The sequence below is a fragment of the Engraulis encrasicolus genome, chromosome 24 (genome assembly GCF_034702125.1).
Source record: "Engraulis encrasicolus isolate BLACKSEA-1 chromosome 24, IST_EnEncr_1.0, whole genome shotgun sequence".
In the NCBI taxonomy this organism is placed as follows: Eukaryota; Metazoa; Chordata; class Actinopteri; order Clupeiformes; family Engraulidae; genus Engraulis; species Engraulis encrasicolus.
In genome coordinates, this window is record NC_085880.1 from 14,394,948 (window position 1) to 14,420,148 (window position 25,201).

At 46.3% G+C, this 25,201-nt stretch overlaps 1 protein-coding gene across 3 annotated transcripts in view; it reads right to left on the bottom strand.

Moving 5' to 3' along the window:
• The window catches only part of LOC134440826 (cullin-9), a 75,700-nt gene that overhangs the window by 43,373 nt on the left and 7,126 nt on the right, over positions 1 to 25,201 (bottom strand). For all 3 annotated transcript variants that reach the window (XM_063190969.1, XM_063190968.1, XM_063190967.1), the window contains exons 3-24: positions 17,649 to 17,803; positions 16,216 to 16,492; positions 15,692 to 15,877; positions 13,824 to 14,023; positions 13,398 to 13,539; positions 12,748 to 12,941; positions 12,162 to 12,393; positions 11,632 to 11,766; positions 11,154 to 11,376; positions 9,796 to 9,997; positions 4,598 to 4,788; positions 3,611 to 3,810; positions 3,098 to 3,240; positions 2,729 to 2,817; positions 2,466 to 2,571; positions 2,019 to 2,246; positions 1,621 to 1,711; positions 1,248 to 1,419; positions 1,025 to 1,130; positions 758 to 853; positions 373 to 548; positions 85 to 218 (exon numbers count right to left, since the gene is read on the bottom strand). In XM_063190969.1, the coding sequence (XP_063047039.1) occupies positions 85 to 218; positions 373 to 548; positions 758 to 853; positions 1,025 to 1,130; positions 1,248 to 1,419; positions 1,621 to 1,711; positions 2,019 to 2,246; positions 2,466 to 2,571; positions 2,729 to 2,817; positions 3,098 to 3,240; positions 3,611 to 3,810; positions 4,598 to 4,788; positions 9,796 to 9,997; positions 11,154 to 11,376; positions 11,632 to 11,766; positions 12,162 to 12,393; positions 12,748 to 12,941; positions 13,398 to 13,539; positions 13,824 to 14,023; positions 15,692 to 15,877; positions 16,216 to 16,492; positions 17,649 to 17,803 (3,678 nt within the window). The remainder of the gene's footprint in view (positions 1 to 84; positions 219 to 372; positions 549 to 757; positions 854 to 1,024; positions 1,131 to 1,247; positions 1,420 to 1,620; positions 1,712 to 2,018; positions 2,247 to 2,465; positions 2,572 to 2,728; positions 2,818 to 3,097; positions 3,241 to 3,610; positions 3,811 to 4,597; positions 4,789 to 9,795; positions 9,998 to 11,153; positions 11,377 to 11,631; positions 11,767 to 12,161; positions 12,394 to 12,747; positions 12,942 to 13,397; positions 13,540 to 13,823; positions 14,024 to 15,691; positions 15,878 to 16,215; positions 16,493 to 17,648; positions 17,804 to 25,201) is intronic.

Below are 25,201 nucleotides of genomic sequence, written 5' to 3' on the forward strand. Positions count from 1 at the left end.
TGTGTGTGTGTGTGTGTGTGTGTGTGTGTGTGTGTGTGTGTGTGTGTGTGTGTGTGTGTGTGTGTGTGTGTGTGTGTGAGTTACCTGAGACTGTAATGCTCTGTACTATAGGTGTGATCAGCGCTTCCCAGCAGGTGCGTCCCAGGGCTTCTGCTGCCTCTGCATCAGGCAGGAAGCGATCGGCAAACATCTGCTCATGCTTCAGAGCGCTGTTCAACCTGAGACAAACACACACACACGATCACAAACAGACACACACATACCTACGGAAACTGTAGAATACCATGAACAGGTGTGTGACAGGAAAACAGTTGAGGGGGGGGGCTGTACGCATTTAGTGTGTGTGTGTGTGTGTCTCTGTGTGCCTCGTACTTGTTAAACAGCTGCAGCAGCTGTGTTCTGTCCTCTAGTATCTCCTGGCACCAGGTGTGTGCCTTGGTGGTGTGGAACAGGTAGGTGCGGCAGCACAGCTGCTCCTTGAAGACGGGCCAGAAGGTCGGCTTGGGGCCCAGCACCTCGAACCCGTGCACGCGGGTGTCAATGCCTCCCTGGGGAAATAACGCACACATCACAGTCTGAGTCGAAGGGTGTGTGTATGTGCGCGTGCGTGCATGCACACCCATGTGTTAGTACCTCCCTTGGGCCCACAGAGCTACAACACACTACGTGTGTGTGTGTGTGCGTGTGTGTGTGTGTGTGTGTGTGTGTGTGTGTGTGTGTGTGTGTGTGTGTGTGCGTGTGTGTGTGTGTGTGTTACCTGTTGGCATCTCTTGATGCGTATCTGTATGATGGCCCAGAAGCGAGTCATGTTCTCCAGCAGAACGATGCGGCTGGCAGACGGAGGCACATTCACCTGCAGGAGACAAACACAGTTACACACCACACATTAACACCCACAAACTCACACAAGCACAATGCAACTAAAGAACTGCCCTCTCCGCTCTCTCTATAAACTGTAGTAAAATAATGCCTTGATACAGTAGCCGAATCTAGAGATGAAGTGACTGTGTGTGTGTGTACTCACAGTGTTGAGTTCGGTGTTGATGTTGGCTGGGTCGTCTCCCCCAAGCACGACTATGCGTGCGGGCATGTAGCTGGAGTCCTCGTTGGCCACCAGCACCGCCAGCTGCCTGCAGGGGGCAGCAGAGAGAACACATTCAAATTCAGAAGAGCGAAACAAGCGGGCGTGCGCGTGTGTGTGTGTGTGTGTGTGTGTGAGAGAGAAAGTGTATGAGTGAGTGTATTACCTGATGACCACACCCTTCAGCATGTAAATATTGATGAAGTGTGATCCGGTGCAGCCGTTGGACTCCCAGTATGTTTTGGGGTTCTTGTCCGTCAGTTTATTGGCACGGTGATGGTTGGACGACACCTCCACCTTCTCCCAACACTTATCCTCCTTTAGCTCCACACTCGAGCCTGAACACACATGCGCACGCACGCACGCGCACACACGCGCACACACACACGCACACACACACACACACACACAGAGAATATGAAATGCACAATCCTCCACCACTTATCCTGCTTTATCTCCAGGCCACCTGTATGGTCCTTAGGTACAATGTCACATATGTGCATGTGGAGACGCAGAGAACACACACAGCCCTACCCTACCTTGGCACAGGTTGCGCAGGAAGACGTCAAAGAAGGGGATGTTGATTGGCTGATGGCTCCGCCTGTGCTCCTCGATCTGGCCCAACACCATCTAACACACACACACACACACCACACACCACACACACACACACACACCACGGAGGGATGCAAACACCCATTTAAGCCCTCACATCTCAAAGAGCCTCCCTCCAATTATTAGTTTGCATCAACACCATCTAGGATACAACACACGCACGCACATACCTCATTATATCTACTATCATCAACCAAGCATGCCATCAGTACGCTTGTGGTCATGAGCTTGTAGAGGCTAGTGTACTAAATATAACAGTATATTAACTAAATATGCATCATTGTGCATATGATTATATCCATTGCAGATAATCTACACTAACCTGTATGCATCCGGCCAGTACGCTGGTGGTCATGTGCTTGTAGAGGCTGGCGTACTTCTCGCAGTCCCCGATGAGGTCACGGAGCTCCCCCACCAGCAACAGGTTGGTGCTGTGCTTGTCCAGGGCCTTGACCAGCGCCTCCCGCGTGCCCAGGCGGCACATCACCACCGCGTAGTCCTTATTCAGGGACGCCAGGCGGAACAGGAAGTGGATGAACTGCTGCACCACCTGGACACACGGAAGGGGAAGGGCACGCGCACACGCGCACGCACGCACACACACATCAATGATGAACACCTAAAACACAAATGCACATACACACCGTAGCCTACATACATACTGTACATGAACATAAAAGTGGATACAATGCTGCAGCACCAGGGAAGGGGTGGAAATAAATTGTTATCCCTCACACAGACAGACAGACGGACAGGCAGATGTACGTACGTCTCTGTCGTTGATGAAGGCGGTCATGGAGGAGAGGCAAGGCTCGATGCTCTCGTGCCAGGGCAGCAGGTCCTCCTGGTAATCATCCAGGAACTTGGACAGAATTCTGCAGGTGTGTGTGAACGAGAGATTAGCACAACAACTGAAACACTACACACACACACATACATGAGTCAACCACAGAATGCCACAAAATATTCAACAACAGGTGCATTTTACAGCACTAAGACATTCCAACCAGAGGCTCCCTGTGGGGTACTGACTTGAGAATGGAGAGCTGTACGGCTCGGTCCACTCGGTGCTGGTCCATCAGCCTGACCAGGTCCTGGAAGGTGTCTCGGCTACGCGTCACCTGGCAGAAACAGAAGACCACCATTAGAGGATGAGCATGCCTAAACATGCAAGGAATTAGGTGCCATTAAGTTTATAGTATATTGAGAGTGTATGATGTGATCTGATGAACTGATCTGAACTGAGGTGAGGGTTCACACAAATACGGGAGGATGAGGAAAAGGTGTTCATTGTGCAAGTCTATAAAAGGTGTATGTAATATGTGCGATCCAATCCTCTTTGATGTTTAGTTTATCAAGTAGTGCGTGTGTGTGTGTGTGTGTATAATAATGTATGGCTACCTTGCTGCGTTCCTCCTCCAGTTGAGGTGAGGGTTCGCACAGCAGCTGTTCCAGAGTGGACACCACTTCCTTATTCAGACTCTTCAGGCTCACTACCAACATACGCAGCTCCATGTCTTTAAGCTCTAGCTCCTCACCGGGCTCTACACAGACACAGATTTATATTCACCAACATACACTTCTCAAACTCCTCACCAACGCTCTATATACACACACACACACATGCATGCATGCATGTACACTTAGTCAGGGTTGTGACTGAACAAGACAATAAATACAGAGCATAGTGACGCAACATCTCTGGCGCCTCTGCAACACTTTGCAGACAATTTGGGTTTCAAGAATAAATTGGGCTTCACACATTCATCTTTCCTATCCAGCACAGACCAACTGAATCTCTCTCTCTCTCTCTCACACACACACACACACACACACACACACACACACACACACACACACACACACACACACACACACACACACACACACACACACACACAGACAGACACACACCTCTCTTGTCGAGCTTGTGGACCATGGAGATGTGGTTGAGGGCGATGAGGGCCAGGGTGGTGATCTCGGTGCGCGCGGGGGAGAGGCACTTCCTCAGGATGGCCCCCAGGCCACACCCCACCAGCTGCTCACACAGGCTCTTATGGCTCGAGATCAGCATGATGACCACCAGCAGACCGTTACACACCGCCAACGAACACCTATGGAGACACACACACAAAATCAACATGATGACCACCAGGAAGCCGTTACACACTGCTAGAGAACACCTAGCATAAACGCACGCGCGCGCACACGCACGCACGCAAACACGCACGCACGCACGCACGCACGCACACACACACACACACACACACACACACACACACACACACACACACACACACACACACGCACGCACGCACGCACGCACGCACACAAGGTTCAAGATCAACAAGATGAGCATAAGGACGAAACACTAGGCATTTGGCATATTGTGGGTGGGTGCTGCATAATGCTAGCCTGGCTCTCATGCAGAACCTTTGTTAAACTTCGTGAGCTCGAGGGTCTGGAAACCTTAGACGAGCCCGAACGGCATCCGATATTTCATGGTCGGTCCAATCAGAATCACAGGGTGAGATTGCGGGGCAGGGTATATACACAAGTCAGTGGTTATAGCAGTAGTGATAAAAAAAAAAAGCCACGTAAATTCTCCAATCAGGTTCGAGCTGTTTTGAACACACCTGCGCCTTTCCAGAGCTAAGCGATTGTCAATGTTCCAGATGGTTGGTAACAACCATCACGTGAGAACCAGGTTAGCATAATGCTACATTAAGACCAAATGTGCTGTAACATTTTAACAGTTTTTAGCAGTTCTACCTTTTGTTGCTCGTCTCCATTCAAACTCAATTAGTTCTGGCGAATATACTGTAGCTTTAGTCCCTTCTAATGTGAACACACAGTAACGCTTATAAACACACACACAGACGTGCGCGCACACAGTCATACCGTGGGGTGTTGAGCATGAGCTCTATGGCGGCAGGTATGGTGTTGAGCAGCCCTTTGGCTCCCTCTGGTGTAGCGGAGGCGATACTGGCGAATATCTCCAGCATCATCTGGGAGCCAGACTCCGACAGCGGCGCACAGCTGCTGCGGCCTTGCAGATCATGCTTAGTGGCCCCCGTAATCACCTGCAGGGTCTACAACACACACACAGATAAAGATAAATACACACATATACACCTGCAGGGTCTACAACACACACACAGAGGAAGATGAATACACACATACAGCTCCAGGCCTTTTTATTAGAATACCATGAAAAAGTTGATTTATTTCCATAATTCCATCAACAATGTTAAACTGTCATGGATTGTAGATTCATGGCCCAGTTTTTTAACTATTCCAATCATTATTTTTTTTCTTTTTATATACCTTGGCCTTCCAGCTCAAAAAACCCATGAATTGAGGAATTCGCATTATTAGAATATTGTTATAAAATCACATTTTTCTTCATCAAAATTCGGGTCACATTATATCAGTTGAAATTTGGTACTTTCTACATAACATGCAATGGTCAATACTTGGTTAGGACATTCTCTGTCTTCATAATGGCCATGATGCATTTAACATTGAAGTCAATGGAAAAACAGTGCATGGCAGTTATGGAAGCCCATATATCCTTGATGCTTTGCTGTCAGCTGTTCTTGTTTGTTGACCTGGTACCCCACACTTCACTCTTCAATATACCCTGTAGATTTCCATGCCACGTTTTGGCACTAAAGGGGGATTCAGAGTCGCGCGTGCACGGAGGTTCTGCACAGAAAAGCAGCCACCACGCCCCCCTGTGCAGCGACAAAACGACCCCTGGCTGCAGTGCACGCATGTTTCTCCCAGGCTGAAATGTCCGTGAGCTGAGCTATGCTTGAAGACGGTGATTGGTCAATGCGCTTACGGCAGTCCGGGGGGAACTCAGCCCTGATAGGTCAGTGGTGTTCTATTCTTCTACCCTACCGCGGAGGTTTGAAGGAAAAGGAAAAACACCATGCAGTTGACTTGGCAGGAAATCACTGGAGTTTACTTGACAGGGAGAAGAGAAACTGTGTTTTATTTCAGTAGTACAACTTCCAAAAAATCAATTAGAAATATCCATAAAAGGCCATCATGAAAATGATATGTTTGTAGTGTGGTAGTAGCAAAGAAGCCTCTTTGTTCGTTTGTAGTGTGGCAGCTAGCTCATTAATACAGGGTTCGCTAATGTCCTGTAGAGTTTGAATGGGTTTGGCTGAGTTGCTAAGCTAGCTGTTAATATGGCCATTAGATGTATTGTAGTTAAAAACGGCTTTTGTTTGGCATTTTAACCACCTGAACTGTAAAACATGAATAAAGAGAGAATCTTGTATGCTATCATTCATGTCTAATTACGCCACAACTTTTTAAATTAATAGCAAGAAGCCTCTTTGTTGATTTGTAGTGTGGCAGCTAGCTTCTAAAACAGGGTTCGCTAATGTCCTGTAGAGTTTGAATGGGTTTGGCTGACAGTTGCTAAGCTAGCTGTGAATATGGCCATTAGATGTATCTATTGTATTTAAAAACGGCTTTTGTTTGGCATTTTAACCACCTGAACTGTAAAACATGAATAAAGACAGAATATTGTATGCTATCATTCATGTCTAATTACGCCACAACTTTTTAAATTAATAGCAAGAAGCCTCTTTGTTGATTTGTAGTGTGGCAGCTAGCTTCTAAAACAGGGTTCGCTAATGTCCTGTAGAGTTTGAATGGGTTTGGCTGACAGTTGCTAAGCTAGCTGTGAATATGGCCATTAGATGTATCTATTGTATTTAAAAACGGCTTTTGTTTGGCATTTTAACCACCTGAACTGTAAAACATGAATAAAGACAGAATATTGTATGCTATCATTCATGTCTAATTACGCCACAACTTTTTAAATTAATAGCAAGAAGCCTCTTTGTTGATTTGTAGTGTGGCAGCTAGCTTCTAAAACAGGGTTCGCTAATGTCCTGTAGAGTTTGAATGGGTTTGGCTGACAGTTGCTAAGCTAGCTGTGAATATGGCCATTAGATGTATCTGTTGTATTTAAAAACGGATTTTGTCTGGCATTTTAACCACCTGAACTGTAAAACATGAATAAAGAGAGAATCTGCTATCATTCATGTCTAATTACGCCACAACTTTTTAAATTAGTAGCAAGAAGCATCTTTGTTAGTGGTAGAATTACGTTTCAGGTGGCTAGTCAACTAGCTTTGAGTTTGTAATGACTGATTTAGCTGGCTAGCTACTACTAGGCCCCAGGTGTGAATGGCCATTCATGCTGTCTATTGTCTTTTAAAACGGTGTTTGTCTCAATAGAGTCCGACTGCGTCCTGGAGCACAGGGGGCGTGTATTTAGAGGGGCGTGTATTTAGAGGGGCGTGTATTTAAGGCAGCCCTGATTGGTCCGATTCACGACGACCGCTGCTGGTGGACTACCCCTGACTTGGAGCCATTGAAACCCATTCAAAACTTCATTTTTTCGATCTGACACATAATATTTTTTAATTAGATCTAAAGACACACCATGGGTCTTGTTTAAAAGCTGAGAACCCCAGCTCTCCAAAACTGAAAACGGTATTTCCCTAGCATCTACCAATCCGAAGGTAGCCTACTTTAAGTGCGGGGTTACTTTTCTAAAGATAGCGTTTTGTTTCCTTGGAAACGGAACGGAGATGAAGCCAGACAGACTGACGAAGCGATAAATGTATGTCATTTGACTCAGTTTTGCATTATTATGGATGCATTTCTAATCTTGACATTCTAATGGACAATCTGTGCGAGTTTCAAAATGCGTTTTTATGTAACATGGGAGTAAAATGTGTTAACAGTACGCCCGTCTGGGATTTGTTAGCTAGTCCGCTAGTTAGCTAGCAAGTAAGTAATTATATTAGAATCGATCTGTCTCAATGGCCCAATCATAAACAAAGAAACACCAGGATTTTGATGTTTAATATCAGCTATTTGTCAAAGCAAAACATTTTGAAAACATTCACAGACCAGTTTTATATCCACAGCCTAGAGTGTCGGCAAATCTTTCCACTTTTGACACATGATGTAGTGTAGAGACCTAGCACTTGCTAGCTAACTAGCGGGCCACCTAGTTTAACAAATCCCAGACGGGATGTAAACACATTTACTCCCATATCACATAAAAACACATTATGAAATTCGCATAGATTGTCCATTATCATGTCAAGATTAGAAATACATCCATAATAGTGCAAAACCGAGTCAAATAGCGTATGCGTAACACATAAACCGCGTCCGTTTCCAAGGAAACAAAACGCTATCTATGTGCTGCGAAGCTGCTCTCAGAACAGAGTGTTTGTTACATGGTCGCTCTGTAATGTGCTCTAAGAGCAGAATTACCGGTACATGTGTGCATCAAATATGCCCTGAACCTGCAGAAAAGGTGCCCTAAGAGCAGGGTTACATGCGCTGCTAAGCATTACCATGTAGACAATAAAGACGCCCTCAGAGCAGCGAGTTAATGTGTCATATCGTTACCGATATGCGGTAAAGCTGCCCTCAGAGCATAATTTTCAAAAATGCCGCGAAATTCCCAAAGGAGCAGTTAAATGTATTGAATGTATCTGGATACCGATAAGAGCAGAGAAAACGGTACCAAAACTCTATTGTAAGCCCTAACATTATAAGTTGCAATGAGAGGAACATAAAGCCCGGTTTGACTAAGTAGGCTAAGCTAACATTAGCCACCAACTGCTAAAGTTAACGTCTACCGCCGGTAGGCATTATATATTTCATTCTTCACGTGACGTCAGACGTCGTCGTGAATCGGACCAATCAGGGCTGCCCTAAATACACGCCCCTCTAAATACACGCCCCTCTAAATACACGCCCCCTGTGCTCCAGGACGCAGCCGGACCGTTCTCGTTTGTCTTGCATTTAATCTCATGTAATACTTGACCAAAAAGAAACTGATGTTGTACCATCTAATTATGCCCCAACTTTTAGAAGTAGGCTACTAGTGGAATATTACGTTTTAGATAGCCAGCTGGTTAGCTTTGTGATTCATTCTAGGGACTGGGCTCAACTGAATGAGTTAGTTCGCCCCCTGTTGTCACGGAGGTGAATTGACGTCATTAAATTCTCAGCGGGGAAAAAAACACCGCCCTTTCCTGCATGCGCACACAGGACGACTATGAGGAATACACAACCCGCAGACAGTACGTCCATGCTGTACCCCAAGTCAGCACAGTATGACTATGCATCAGGCTTAACTCACCAGTTTAATTCTAAATAACCAGAAATGAATCCCCATTGAAAATGAATGGGGTTTAATTTCTGTTGAGTTAGAATTAAACTGGTGAGTTAACACCAAAACGTGGCATGGAAATCTTCGGGTATATTGAAGAGGGAAGTGTGGGACACCAGGTCAGCTATACAAAAACAGCTGACGGCAAAGCATCAAGGATATCTGGCCTTCCATTACTCCCATGCACTGTTTCTGCCATTGACTTCAATGTTAAACGCATCATGGCCGTTATTATTAATAATATTAAGACAGAGAGAGTCCTAACCAAGTATTGAACATTGCATGTTGTGTAGAAATTACCAAAGTTCAACTGATTTGATGTGCACTGATGTGAAACAAATTTTGATGAAGAAAATTGTGATTTTATTACAATATTCTAATGATGTGAATTCCTTAATTCATGTTTTTTTTGAGCTGGAAGACCAAAATGTGTAAAAATAAACAATTTAATGATTGGAATAGTTAAAAAACTGGGCCATGAATCTACAATCCATGACAGTTTAACATTATTGATGGAATTATGGAAATAAATCAACTTTTTCATGGTATTCTAATAAAAAGGCCTTGAGCTGTATACACCTGCAGGGTCTACAACACACAGGTGAAGATAATACACACGCATATCATTGAACCATTACCCACAAAGTGTGATTTTCTTCAGCTGTGCATTGAGAATTAATGCACGCTGCTACGTATGGTGTGTGTGTGTGTGTTAAGGGGGGGACTCCTGTGTGTGTGTGTGTGCAACGACAACTTTGTGCATGCGCGTGTTTTAGGGGCACTCCTACGTGTGTGTGTGTGTGTGTGTGTGTGTGTGTGTGTGTGTGTGTGTGTGTGTGTGTGTCATCAACTACGTGCGTGCGTGCGTCTTTACCGCCAGTGCCATCTTCTGGAGGTGTGTGCAGGTGGGGTGCTCCTGCATGCAGGTGAGCACGGCTTTGACTCCACCCTCGGTGGCAAAGGGGACGCGCCACTCGAACTTGAGGAACAGCGCCCTCGCCAGGCGCAGAGACGCCACCGCATTCACACGCAGGTTACTGGACAGCAGCTCTACTAACAGCTTCAGGACCTTATCACTGTGGAGAGACAGACACACAGAGAGAGGGGGATAATTATTTCTCAGCAGGAAGAAAGACGCCCCTGCTTCACAGGAACTGGACTGGAGCTCCACTAACAACGTCAGGACTTTATCATTGTGGAGAGAGAACTATTTTGTAGGCTTTTGTTTGTGTGTTAGTCTATTCCCAAAACTAATACACAAATACACAAACAGAAAAAGCCTAAAAAAAAACTTTGATTGTCTTGCCAAAATCTGCCCTTCCTGTGTTCATTAAATCCGTCTTATGCAATGCACCAGGACAGAGAGTAAAATAGAGTAAAACAGAGTAAAATCCCTGTTTAGATATTCCTTTGGCTTGTTCTCTCAATACAGGTGATTTCACTAATTACCTCATTAACCTATCTTAAATGATAATTAGGATCAGCAGGGTCATGATATACTCATGAATGGTGTGACGTTTTCCATGTGCGTTACGCCCATTTGTGGGGGAAAACAACCCATGCAAGTCAATTGGTGATGTTGGTGTTTAATAAACGAAAGATACGAACCTGTAGACTAGCGTTGTTCACGCGCAACATGCCGAAAACGTGTTGTGTTGCCGGCTGTTCAAATAATATAGCCAACCAGCCGTGGCTGAAGCATGGACTGTGTTCATTTAGACAAGCCGATGTAGCATGTAAGTTGATGAGACATTCGGTTTGTTTTCACCCATAAAGGGGCGTAACGCAAATTTACGAGCAAAGTACCCGGATGGCCGTTCATGAGTATTGGCTGGAGCAAATGTGTTGCAGGATTTTTAAACTTTCTGAACCCGCTATGTCCACCTCTGTGCCATAGATTCCAAATGTCCTGGTTTTACAACCAATTGGCCAGGTAAAACCAGGCAGGTCATTTGGAATATGTGGCACTGAACAGTAGTAGCTTCTGAACCCACCCCATCACCATTATTTTATATTTTAATGGGCCTGACAGATCCCGTAGAGTTCATCCAAATTAAAACAAAAAAATACACAGCATGTTTTTACTGGGCATAGAACAGTTTTTATTACACAGCCGAGGCAGTGTGAGGGTGTGTGTGTGCGTGTACCGTATGGCCTGTCCCGAGTCCCTTAGCGTGCTCTTTTGGCTAGACTCTGGTGTGTGTGTGTGTGTGTGTGTGTGTGTGTGTGTACCGTATTGCCTGTGCCGTGTCCCCTAGCGGCGTCCTCTTGTCCTGGGTGGCTTCGTCCTCCAGTATGCTGGTCATGAGCTTGGTGACGGCCAGCTGTCGGGTGGGGTCAGTGGCGCCCCCTGGTGAGCCTCCGCTTCCACTGCTGGTCTTACGGTACATCTCCACCACCTCCCCCAGCTTCTCAAGGCTGCCCTTCTTACCCACCATCTTGGCACTGTTGAGGGCTGCGCACACACACACACACACACACACACAGACAAACAGTCAGAAACATTGCACATGCGTGCGTACACACACACACACACTCACACAAAGTCTTAGATACATCTTTACTTAAACACTGTAAGGCTCGAGTCACTGACAGACACACAAAGTTAGAAACATCTTCATCAGTATGTAGCCAAAGGAACCAAAGGCGCACGCACGCACACGCACACAGACACACACAGACACACACAGACACACACACAGCCCCCTACCTTTCATTTTCTCCTCCAGGTCGTCAGGGTATTTGGTGTCGTCGTCTGAGGGCAGTTCGCTCTCCGTCTCGCTGGGTGGAGCCTCCTTCTTGGCCTTCTTAGACTGGGAGCCCATAGAGGAGGAACCCGGGGCTCCTGTAGAGCAAAACAGGAGATAGCCTTAATAGACTGGGAGCCCATAGGATAGGTGTGTGTGTGTAGGTGTGTGTGTGTGTGTGTGTGTGTGTGTGTGTGTGTGTGTGTGTGTGTGTGTGTGTGTGTGTGTGTGTGTGTGCGCGTGTGCGTGTGCGTGTGCGTGTGTGTTAGTTAGGGAAATCTTTATTGTGGTCTGCATTATTAGCATTATTATTACTGCATGAGCAAAATAAAATGGCTCACAAAATGAGTGCAATAATTACAAAAATCGATTAATAACGGTTGATCGATTCTGTTGTGGAGGAATCGATTAATTGAATAGTGGGCTGTAGGATCGATGCATTGATTCAAATTGATTATTATTTACACCCCTAGTGTGTGTGTCCGTGCCATACCTGTGGAGGCGGGGGGGCTGTGCCGACCCCAGGCGGCCGAGGTCAGGGGGTCATCGTCGTGGAGACGGTGTTGCGGGGCGTGTCGTAGGTAGTGCTTGTGGTAGGCGTGTGAGCAGAGCAGGTCGCTGAGGCAGGAGGAGGGCAGGGCCGTCTTGAGGTAGCCCAGCAGCTTATAGGCCACCTCGCCAGGAACACACAGCTGCAATAGGCAGGCCTCGTCCACATCACACAGCTACACACACACGCACCCACAAGTACACGCGCGCACACAGGCACACACGAAAAGAGGAAAACCAGCATTAGAAACTTTAACTTCAGAGGAAGTGGTGGTAAAACAGTCTGGAATGGAGAACTGTGAGAGAGTAATCTTGTTGAGAAGTGATGGGGTGGCACTGACAATGGCTTCGGTTTTGTCTTGATTGAGTTTCAGAGAGTTGTGGGTCATTGAGTCACTGATATCTTCAAGGCAGATTGCCAAGGGAGTGCATGTGATTGTCCACCCGGCTCTGTGCGAGAGTATGAGTGTGTGTAAGTGTCAGTGTGTGAGTGTGTGTGTGAGTCTGTGTGTGTGTTTGTGTGTCCTCACCTGTGCGTCTTCCAGGCTCTGTGTGAGCATGAGGTTGACCTCCTGCTGCTGCTTGTGTTCCAGTTTCTTGATGAAGAAGAGGACCTCCCACCACTCAGCTCTGCTCAGGTGAGCCCCCTCCTCCCGCTCCTCCTCACTCAGGTAGGGAAGGGAGTACAGGCCACCCGGCGGCTTACAGAAGAACGTCTGACTCACTGAGGAGAAAACAAGACCAGTCACAGACACATACGTTATGATCTTAGTTTTACAGGTACAGTAGGCGAGTATAGGCACCCCAGAATGCTTACAGAAGAACGTGTGGCTAACTGGTGAACAATACACACACACACACACACGCACACGCACACACACACACGCACACACACGCACACGTTAAGACCTTAGTTTTACAAGTACATGTAATGCATGGATTCCACTTTCATTCTGTAGGCCCTAATCATTTAAAAAATGAATGGAATGCAGGTGTCTAAACGGAATTCAGTTTTCAAAACAAGAATAGGAAGCATGTGTGAGATGAGAAGCTCACAATGCTGCCAAGCAATAAAATATGTCCACTGGTTAAACCCTAACAGGAGAGGTCAAAGAGATTTTCAATGAGGTAGCTCAAGTGTGTGTTCGTGTGTGTGTGTCTGTGTGTGTGTGTGTGTGACCTGCGGTGAGTTTGAGCGTCTCTGTGAGGGTGGAGGCCTTCTCCTGCGTCTCCTTCTCTGACTGGCTGCTGCTGCCGCTGCCCAGAATCTCCACCATGTGCCAATGCACCCAGTAGGTACGCGACAGAGAGTTCCAATAGACCTAAAACACACACACACACACTTAGTTGGAGAAAACGCATGGACAAGCAGTGTTGGAAAGACCGCCACTCAGGTTATGTGTATGTGCTCCAGTCATGGTATCCTAATAAGGTTCATGTTCCTGAGCGCAAAGTGCTTCGTCATTCTGTCGAGTGTGTGCCGTTTGCTGCAAAGTTTTGCTGGGGATCCTTCCATAACACTGTGACTGATCTGTCGTTGCTGTATCTGAAGTTCCCCTCATCTGGGTGTGTGTGTGTGTGTGTGTGTGTGTGTGTGCGTGTGTACCTGTACAGGAGGTGATCCGTCGTTGCTGTATCTGAACTCGCCCTCGTCCCCTGACGAGACCTCCTCGTAGTCCTCCAGCATGCGGACCATCATGCCGCTCTTCAGGCTGTCCTGCACGTACTCCACGTACGCCGAGCGCGTGCTGAAATCCGTACGAGTCTTGAAGCCGTTGGTCGCCGCCTTCTTCTTAGCCGCGCCCCCTGTATGCATGCAGCAGACCAATAATAATAGAGAATTGTTTGCACTGGGGAGCCACGATACCTTTGTGTGACATTTGTGCCCAAAGACACATCGTAGTCCTAGAATTATAATTTTGTCTGCACTCAAAGACAGAGGTTGCGCTAGACTTTTTCATTTTGACGGACAGGGTTGAAAAAAATCCGTTATCGACTATTTTTTATTCGTCATGCCGTTTCTCAATGTGGGGGTCGCGACCCTGCACCGGGAACAACACATGCGCAATTGCGGCCAACTGAGAGTAAACAGCTGTGAATACAACTTTCTATACCGCTAATCATTGTCTCTCTTTGACCCCATATCATCTATCCTAATTGCACTATTTAAAAAAACTGCAGATATCTCTCACTGACGTGCGTCTGATTCAGTATTCAGCACTTTGGTCACCACAAGCACTTTATTCAAAGACGCGTGCTGGGCTTTATGGAACAGGTCTCACTCAATCTTCTTGCTCGACATTATTAATTCACCAATTGTAAAGGCATTGTTAAATAACATTCGCGTTGGGCTTCACGCGCGTGCATGATGGAAAGGAAAGTGTCTTGCAGCAGAAAGATTTAGTCCAGGCAAGCGACAAGCACTAAAGCCAGGAAGTTTCCTGATAATGTTCAGGCTCTTGAATACCCATAGATCTGTTTTTTTCCTGATTAATGTCCAGCAGCCGTTTTAAATCAGCATTGCCTTTGGGGGAAGGTTCTGGTTAGCAAACATGCTATTCGCATATTTTTAATGTTTCAAGCGAGGAGTTAAGCAATGTCTGAGGCTATAGCGATATGAAACGATGCTTTTATGAAGGGTGATAGAGGGACAACTTTGTCATTGGCATATAATCAGATGGTCGGTCAATGTAGTGGGTCTAGGTCTACAAATAGTTATGAATCTTAAATTCATCGAAGTCACACCACGTGTATGGTGGCAACATCGTCGTTTTTTTAATTCATTATTTGGAGCAAGTGTAGAGGAGCACGCTCTGCTGCTGCGCATGGCATGAGAAGGAGGGAGAGGGAGAAAGGCGACGTAGGTCTATTAGTAACCAGTTCTGCGCTGATAACCATGCCTAATTGAAATGCTCATTTGCTCTACTCGATAGGGGTGTACATAAATGTGTGATTTAGTTATCATCACCCTCGATATAATCCGTCAAAATGACGGACAGGCTTCAGATTTTTCATTCATCCTTCAAAAAAATCCGTCAAAGATGGACATTTGTCGGTTAACGCGACCCCTGCTCAAAGAGGTGTAAAGAGTTTGCAGTCTGAAGGCCAATATATTGGACATAAAGGTAGAGTATGCCTTACGATTAACACATTGAGCATAAAGGTAGAGTATGCTATTCTGGTCGCTTATCTTTAAAATGCATGCTGCCCATTCACAAATGTAATCTTTCATAAATATTTATGCAAGTAATAACCTTATATGTACTGGCTTGACCAAACTACAGTTTTGCAGCCAAAGATGTCTATCTGCTAATGGAAAATGGTGGACATGGATAGATGCACATATTCATGAAAAGTGTGAAAAGTGTACATTTCCAACGCAAAACGAATAGTGATGGTGATGGCAAATATGAAAAAGACTATTCATGCATAAGGCAGCAAATCTTCTGGAAATAAAATACTTAGCATAATTACCTGAGGGGCTGGCTGCAGCAGCAGCTGAGGAGCTGGTAGCCAATGAGGAAGAGCCTGGGGCTGCGGCCATGGCAACTGTGGCCAGAGCGGAGGGGCATGAGGCAGCCAATCGCGGCTGGAAGATCGAGCGCAGCGTGCGGCGAGGACACCCCTCATCCTCCGACGTGCCCTCGCTGGATACAACCCCTGGCAAGACAATGTCGGTGATTTTTTCATTATATTTTTCCAAGATATACAGTATCAAACATATTTATCTCATGGATGTAGAATGATAGTTGGCAGTTGAGGTCTCAGCCCTTGACTACAGCCCTTTCAAACCAAAGCAACAGGCAAAAACGCCAAGACTGGCCTGTGGGGGTGGGTTTGTCAAGGGCAGGGCATGTATATCCCAGTCCCCCCAGCCCATGACTACAGGTCATTCAAAGCCAATGCATCAGGTAAATGCACCAATACCAAACTCCTTATGAACCTTCTCTTCTTTACCAACCGCCTCTACTCAATACAACCACATGGCAAGCACTGACCTGTGGGAGTGGTGGTGTCGGGGGGTGGTGTCTGGCGGTTGCGGTCCCAGCCCATGACGCGCACTAGCTCGGAGATGAGGTTGGCCATGGCCATGGTGAAGTCGAACTGCCGCTGCAGCCGGCTGGTCTCGGAGGCCAGCGAGGAGGAGGAGGAGGGCGAGCACGAGGAGGAGGCGGGGTCGGGCCCCGAGTCACTACCCGCCGTGTTCAGCTTGTCCATCAGCGACGTCACGCACAGGTAGCGCTTCACCAGCGAGAACAGCAGCTTACCTGGGATCTGGGGAAGACACATACACAAGGATCATTATAGAGAACACCAGCTTACCTGGGATCTCTGTCTGTCTGTCTGTCTGTCTGTCTGTCTGTCTGTCTGTCTGTCTGTCTGTCTGTCTGTCTGTCTGTCTGTCTGTCTGTCTGTCTGTCTGTCTGTCTGTCTGTCTGTCTGTCTGTCTGTCTGTCTGTCTGTCTGTCTGTCTGTCTGTCATGCCTACAGACAGACAGACACGGATCAATATCTGATGAAAGTATGTCTCCATATTGAGGAGGATTGGTGTGAGGATGTGTAGGTTACATGAAGGATGGTAGACAGGTCTAAAACACCGTCTTTTGCTACAAACTGGTGCTCTTCATCTTACATTGGCCGCATGGAAGCCTAGATAAGTATGCAGTCCGCATAGCAAAAAGCTTGCCCACCCCTGTTGTACAGTGTTATGTCAGGTCAGGTGTGTGAGGTAAACACTGTGACACTGTATTGCAGTGGTTCTTAACCTGGGGTGCGGGCACCCCCTGGGGGTGCGCCAGAGATTTCAGGGGGTGCGCGGAATTTTGTTTGTGTTGAGGTTGTGACCAAAATTCTGCTTGTGAACATTATTATTAGGCCAAATCAAAACCAAGTTAAAACATTTTTGGTCCCTATGTAAAGGCATTAAGGTATTGATTTATGTCTCAATCAAGAATCATTATAATTTTTGCTTAAATCATTTTTCAGTGCGTGTTGAAGTTTGGGTTGGGGGTGCGTGGCTTGTCCTGGGCAGAGGTAAGGGGGTGCTTTAAGAAAAAAAGGTTAAAAACCACTGCTGTATTGGGCACCTGTGGCAGGTGGGCGCCTTTCAGAAAATGCTGTATGTAAAGTCTATCTATTAGAATATACCTTAGGTCATGTGTGAGGTATGTAGAATGAGGTATACTTATTATAGTGCGCTGTATACCTGTGTCAAGTGTGTGATGTCCTGTAAGGTTGTATCCACATTATCACCACGCCCACTAACCCCGCCCACTTCCAACATTTTTCATTCCACCCCAGGATTTCTGGTCTGCTGGTTCCCATTAGACTGCCTGAAGCCCTTCTGAATGAATTAGCACTAGCAACATCTCCCCAAATGGTAATGGCACAGCCCTTGTAGCAACTGTGGATAATCAGGTGGATTGCATACCTGTGGTAGGTGTATTCCCTCAAAGGAGATGCCATGCTCCTCTGATGAGGTGGTCTCTGCAAAGAGCTCCAGCAGGGTGAAGCGGTTATCGAAGTCCATGTGCTGCTCGATGCCATCTTGCTGACTGAGAGACAGCAGCACGTATGCCCGGCTACCTGCACACACACACAAAAAGTAGTATATGGTTAAATGTGCTTGGCTACATGCACACACACACGTAATCAATACATGTACCTGGTTACATTCACGCACGCAAGTAATTAATACATGTGCCTGGCTACCTGTGTACACGCGCGCGCACACACACACACACACACACACACACGCACACACACACACGCACACACACGCACACACACGCACACACATAAGCACATGCCGAACACCATGTGCCCAGATACCTGCACACAGAAACACACACACACACAATAGTAATGAACGCATGTGCCCGGATGCCCACACACAGGTGCGAGAGTGAACACATACCCAAAAGTAGTGTACAGTACAACACACACACACACCTACCCGTTAACACTTAGACACGTGATGAACAGAGACGGTAAGATAAACAAACATTCAGTAGTACTAGTTGCATGCATGCACGCATGTATGCGCGCACGCATGTATGCGCGCGCACACGCACACGCACGCGCACGCACGCGCACGCGCGCACGCGCGCACGCGCACACGCACACGCACACGCACACGCACACACGCACACACGCACACACGCACACACGCACACACGCACACACACACACACACACACACACACACACACACACGAGCTGATGAGCCTTAAGCTTTCATAGACAATGGCTGTGTCTCAAATGCCGCACTTGTGCACTTCGGGCACTGTTTTTCAGTGCCTAGGGCGCTCACGCTGAAAATTTCATTTGAGCCAGTGCACTGAAAGTGCCAGGATGATCCCCTAACAATGGCGGAAAAATGCAGTGCTTGAATGATGGACACTGCACGCACTAAACGGCGGCCATGTTGACTATGACACGGAGGAAATGTGGCATTCAGTTCAGTAGAAGAGTTTGGTCAACAGTCTCTAAATTCTGTAAGTAATGTTGATGGGACACCAACCTTTTCATGCAAACCAAAGTATTGTATGTGTGATTGTTGACCTTTGGGGTGAAGGACATGGAAATACAAGCACCAGACGCTGTGCATTGTAAACAGTGGCCAACTCATATTTTGGCGAACTAATGCCATGCCCAGCCATCACTTCCAGCGAGGGCACAGTGCATAGTGCTCAAAGTTTTCCACGACACTATGCACTAAAGACCTCAGTGCACTGTGCGCACTGTGCACTGACTGTCAGTGCACTGACAAAAGTGCGTCATTTGAGACACAGCCCATGATTAGCTAAGAGCAAGTCAGCGCATAGTCTGAGCCCAAAATGACTGCAACACTCAATACATAGGGAGCTCACCAGCTCAAGTAATTTCTCTCATACTATACAAAAAGTGGCACTAAAGGAAAACAGTAGGACACACACACACTATCTTACTCACATACACACCCACCATGGGTCAAAGGGCATGTTTCTGCCATAACCGTAACCCAAATCAGCTCTTCAGTCACGTTATCAGACAAAGCAAACAATTTGGCTGTCTAACTGGAGAACATGCAAATGCTAACAGCCGTTAGCCAACAACCTCGACAGCAGGCAGGACCAGGCAGACAAGGAGGCATAGCAACAAGTTAGCCGTTAACCTATGGGTTTAACAACTAACCGATGGGGATAGGGACTAGCCATGCCTATGGGGATAAGGCCTAGCCAGGCATATGGGATAAGAGCTAGCGGTGCCTATGGGGATAAGAGCTAACCATGCCTATAGGGAGCCACATGCCTATGTGACAGTCATGTCGACTTGTCTTCCACTCTGTTTGTTGAGGGGATTCCACCTCTCTCCGAATCTTGGAGAAGGTTGGTGGGAATTTAAACAATACCCCTTCCAATGCTACACTTTCAAAAGTGTCATGGACAAAAACGAGTTCAAGTGGTAGTAATAGGACAGGGTCTGGGGGGGGTGGGGGGATTTAAATCATCTGTGAGCGCAAGTAAGAAAATGTCAGCAAGTGAATGGGAGACGGGTAGAAAGCAACAGAAACAGATTGAGAGACTGGATGATACACACCAGCAGAGATGAGTGAGTAGAGCGAAAGCAAGAGTGAGAGCGAGCACAGTGTAGCAGTCCAGATGAATGAGTGGTGAGTCATGAATGAATGGCAGGGTGCCTGGGAGGCCATATGCCAGGCCAGCAAAGGGCAATATTGCCTTACACAAGGCTGGACACACACACACACACACACACACACACCTTCTAGACTATCGGCATTTTTCCATGTATTTCCTGTGATTGTGAGAGGAATGTGTGGCTGAATTGAAAAGCTGTGGCATCACCTCCACACGACTTCTCATGTGACAACCATCGCACCTGACCTCACATACTGATGACCTCACCGGTTGCCATGGCAGCTGGCCAGGCATACGTCACGTGACAGGAAGTGCGTGTGTGTGTGTGTGTGTGTGTGTGTGTGTGTGTGTGTGTGTGTGTGCGTGTGCGCTGCCACATCAGGGCTAAGCAGAGAAGAGTAGGGTCAGTGACTGAAGCTGCCCGAATGGTACTGCAGCATTACAGGCTATGCTTAGACAAGAAACCGGCCATTTAAAAATATAAGTATTTTTGATATTCAATTTTAAATTTTCAAGGAATCATTCAAGGAATTCATATTCTGAAGGTTGCTGTATTCCATGCTGTCGTGTAATTTGTAGAGCCAGAAAATAGCTTTCAAACAACACCTCAGACATCTTTTTGTGACTTACACTGACTGATATAATCAAGGCTGAATGTATAGTGTCCTACCCTATGTGAACCTTTATGTGAACCTATGTGAACCTTTGCTAGTCTGTTTCTCCCTTAATATTGGTGTCAGATTCACACAAATGCAGTTCTAGGGTGCTACCTTGATACTAAACAGGCACAGCAAGTATGATTGAAATCCGTGTCGGTCGGGTCCCAAAGTGTCTGATTTCACGTGAAATGACCCACTTGTTGATCCTTGAAGGCTTTAGAGAGTGTGAGGATATCCACTCAGTTCAATCCAAAGACAATGCACTTCCATGTCATCTGCGGGTCGAATGGGATGCACAATCAGGCCGGATCGGGCCCACGGAGCGTCACCTCAGCAATCCTGGTCTACACTTCAGGATTATGAGGACAATATGAAAAAGTGGTCTCGGATAACATACGATCCTCATACACCGTCTCGTTTTTTGACTGGTTGGGGTTTGCGTGGTGACGCCAGTAGGACACTGATCATGTAGAAGAGCAAGTAAGACAACACTCACAGGCACACACACGTCACACACTCACAGCAAACTAGTGACTGCAAATGACTATTCCATCCCTGGTCAAGGCCAGGGTACAGTAACACCTCAGGCTCATGAAGGAAACTTGACGCAGCAGCCTTTTAAGTCTCACAATAAACTGCACAGTTCAAATCTAATCTACACAGTGAATATGAAGTCTCAACATAAACTTTACACAGCGCCTCAAATCACTTGAGGGGGTACAGAAGTCTCAGTAGGCCTTGAGACAGAGTAGACTAGACTAGGCTGCAGTAGGGGAGTGGCCACATGGATGGCATTCTGAACACGAGAGTAACATTTAGAAATCTACTCCCAACGCACGCACTCACGCACGCCTTCTACCAGCCCGTCAGGTTGCTTAGAGACCACGGGCCAAAGCAAACAGTCCAATCAGCAGTGGGCCAACTTACATGGAAACTCAAACTCAATAGTGTGGGACTAGATCTGGCCGCGAGCGTCTGTCTCTCTGTCCTGGTCTCTCACGCATGGGTGTACACACCAGTGCCAGTCAAAGCAGAGTCACCATGATCTGGCATTAACACACACACACACACACACACACACACACACACACACACACACACACACACACACACACACACACACACACACACACACACACACACACACACACACACACACACACTTTGTCAGACGTTTTTGAGAATGCTGCCAACACCGTTTCAGTTCCTCTTCGCATAGCAGTAGCACAGTGATGGTGAGTCGGCACCCTAACTAACACACCAACCCCCAAGGGGCCCAAAGAGTTGAGAGCTGATGCTGAAGGCGTGCCCAAGATGAGAGGACAGAGGAAAGGACACGAGTTTGGATGAATGATTTGCATGAATACTAGGGGTGGGCGGTATGGCTTAAACTGTATGGTCTAGTTAGACCCACTGATGGCAGTATTTATAATGGCATGGTACTTCTATATTACAACAGAAAAGTTTCTTGGTTACCATACCATGGAGTTGTTGAGGGTCATTTGGAAATTTGGAATCTGTGATAATGCCTAATGACACAAGCCGAGCCGTTACTGTAGTAACGCTTAGCTTGCTAATGCTAGCGAAACTAACCGGATAATTTTAAACTGTGAACAGTCATTTTACAGGCACAGTCACTACAGTTAAAGAGTTATACAGTCACTAGTTGTACAGTCTAAAGATGTTAACCGGTAGCCATTTAACCAGTAGTTGACCGGATCAACATTAACCGGTTAAAATTTTCTCTGCCGGTTAACCGCAACGTGAGCTTTTTATAGCCCGAGCTTGGTGCCTCGGTGCCGGTTGCATGGAAGGTTGACGTTGTGCGTAATGTGTGTCTGTTTTTCTCCCCAAAACAAAACCCTTATTCCTTCACAAGTAGGCTAGTGAACAATTATTGGGGAAAATGTAAAATACACAAGGGCACAAACTAACATTGTGTGACAGGAGCCTAACCATTCTAAAATGGGGGCATAACTTGTTTCACGGGCAGAGAAAGACGCGCGACAGGACAGGGTATCATAAATGGCCGTTATAGAACTTTCAGTTAACCGATTAACCACCGGTTAATGAGGCTCGGTAGTCGGTTAAGGTTTTTTTTTTACATTTTCACCAGTCATTAAGACCCTGATAGATATTACAACGATGTGGTATTTATTGAATACATAACAAGAAGGGGTACTGAAAAAAATGACTGATCGTAAAGAGAGTGAAACATGGTACACTCGCAGCTCTGCTGCGGCCAGCCCAGAGAAGCCATGACATGACTGATCAACAGCTCCTTCTCTTTTTGGACCCTTCCGGTCTGCAAGAGCGGAGAGGAGAGAATGAGTAAGCAAGAGAGAAAGTAAGGGAGGGTGATGAAGAGAGAAAAAGGAAGTAAGAACACATGAGTGAGAAAGGGCGAGGACCATCGATTGGGAAGGGCCTTTCAGGCTGGGGAGAGAGAGAGGGAGAGAGACCGAGCGAGAGGGAGAGCGAGCGAGCGAGAGCCTCTGCCCAAAATAGCATTATGGTGGAGTGTCAGGTGGGGTACTCTTCTGTAAAACAACTCTATTACTACTTTATTACAACTCAAGAACCAAACACCACAATTTAATGTATTGTTCATGACATTGTAAGGTGGGTTTAGACAAGGTATAAAGTTTAAACCATTTTAAAATATAGAATATATTTATTTCAATATATATATATTTTTTATTGTTTGTGTTTTTTAGAGCAAGAAAAGAGCTTTGAAACATCAAACCAAATCTCGTTGTGACTTACATTGACTGATATAATCAAGGATGAATGTGTACAGTATAACTTAGTGTCCTACCTTCTTAACATTTTCATAGTCCGTTTCTCAAAAGCGTTTGATTCTATGTGACATGACCCATTTGTCTCTCTTTTTTTCGCCCTTTATCAATGTATGGCTTTACTGACTGTTTTTCCTTTTCCCTCTAATGCTACAATCACACTTTCTGTAGTGTGCAGCAGTCACATAAGGATGGAAGAAAGAGATACAGGGCAAGAGTCTGCGGTGCTTATGACATCAATATGCGCTAACATGCAATTTCAACGCTGTGGATTCCTAACTTGGTTAAATACCAGTCAGTGTCATCTACAAATAATAGTCTAATTGGGGCGTGGGAATAAGGGTCTGTGGGTCTGTATGTGTAAGTGTGGTTGTTGACTGTTTTTTGTTTTTTTCCTTGTCGATGTCATGGTTTATGAGTCATGAGTGTTCTAGGTTCAGTGGAGGGGGGGGGGGGCGTGCGTGCGTGCGTGGTACAGGCAAGCAAGAGAGCGCGAGTGTGTGTATATGATTCATATGAATGGCAGCACAGCTTCCTCCACTCCCATTGCTCTTGTGGAGTGCAACTGATTTCCAAGGAAATGTTATTATCGTAGTGCTGGGCTGGGTCTGCCTGAAACGCACGCGAACACGCACACGCGCACACGCACACGCACACAGATATGACTCATTAGGAGGGTGTTGAGTGGTCAGCTGTATCAGGTATGAAACCCCCACCCCCAGCCAGATCACTAACGCTCTCTCTCGGTCCCTCTCCCCTTCCCACTCGACTCCACCAGGTTTCATGGGCACAGTGACAAGACCCTGCCTTGATAAGAACTCGCAGCATTTCCACAAAAAAAATCAACAAGACTCACCATTCCATTTATTAATTCCATTCTGTGGAGTACGAAACCGTTTCACATAAGCCATCATCTGTGAAGTTAAGTAAGGCCCAAGTTCCAAGGAAAGACAAATTTTGCAAGAGTTTGCATATGTAATTTCCACAGAAGCATCACAGAAGCTCAATTTAAGCAATAAGCCACAAGAGGCTGTGGGATTCTGTTCGATTAAGAATGGATAAGGGGAGTTGTAACACTACGTTAAGCCTGGTGCTGTAAAACGTTGTTGTTCAGTTGAGTTAGTGGTTGGTTAGCGCAGCAACACTACTGGGCGTGCACACGTTCATTGCGCTGCCAGACACAAACTTTGCTACAAAAACTCAGCGAGGTGAGATACAGGAATGAAACATCTTTGCAATCTCACTGACACCCCAACTACTACTAGATGGTACAAAGATGTGCTCTTCCTGTAGTGTCCGTACCTACCCCACCAGCAAAAGATACTCACTACCAACTCAGACACAAGCATGTAACTTAAACGCGTGTAGAAACTTCGCTTGGAATGGTGTGTTTATGTCCGATTTACAGCCAATCACAATCAAGAACCTGAACACGTTAGAAAAAAATAATTTAGTTCCTTAGTATGAACACTGCAAATGAATCTGTCCGTTTTATAGTGTCTCAAACTGCACTGATAACTACAGGGCAGGCAAATGTCTGATTTTACCTTTGCACTGAAAATGCACACCAAGTCAGGCTTTCCCCCAGCGCTTTCTTATCAAGGCGGCGGCCTTGACTAAACCCCACCCCCGCCTTGGCTACGTTCCCTAAAAAAAAAAATAATAATAAAAAATGCGTCCGAGGGCAAAAAAAAAAAAAAAAAATGTAAAAAAAACACGTTGTAATGCAAGTTGTAGCAAGCTGCTGGTTATGTAGGCTATTGGTTAGATAATTAGTCCCACGGTAACACAGAATGGGGGGAAAGCATTAGGAAGTGACCGTAAGGGTATTGCAGTTGATTCATGTGTACACACAAGTAACATCGGGTGAGTAACAGAACATGTGCG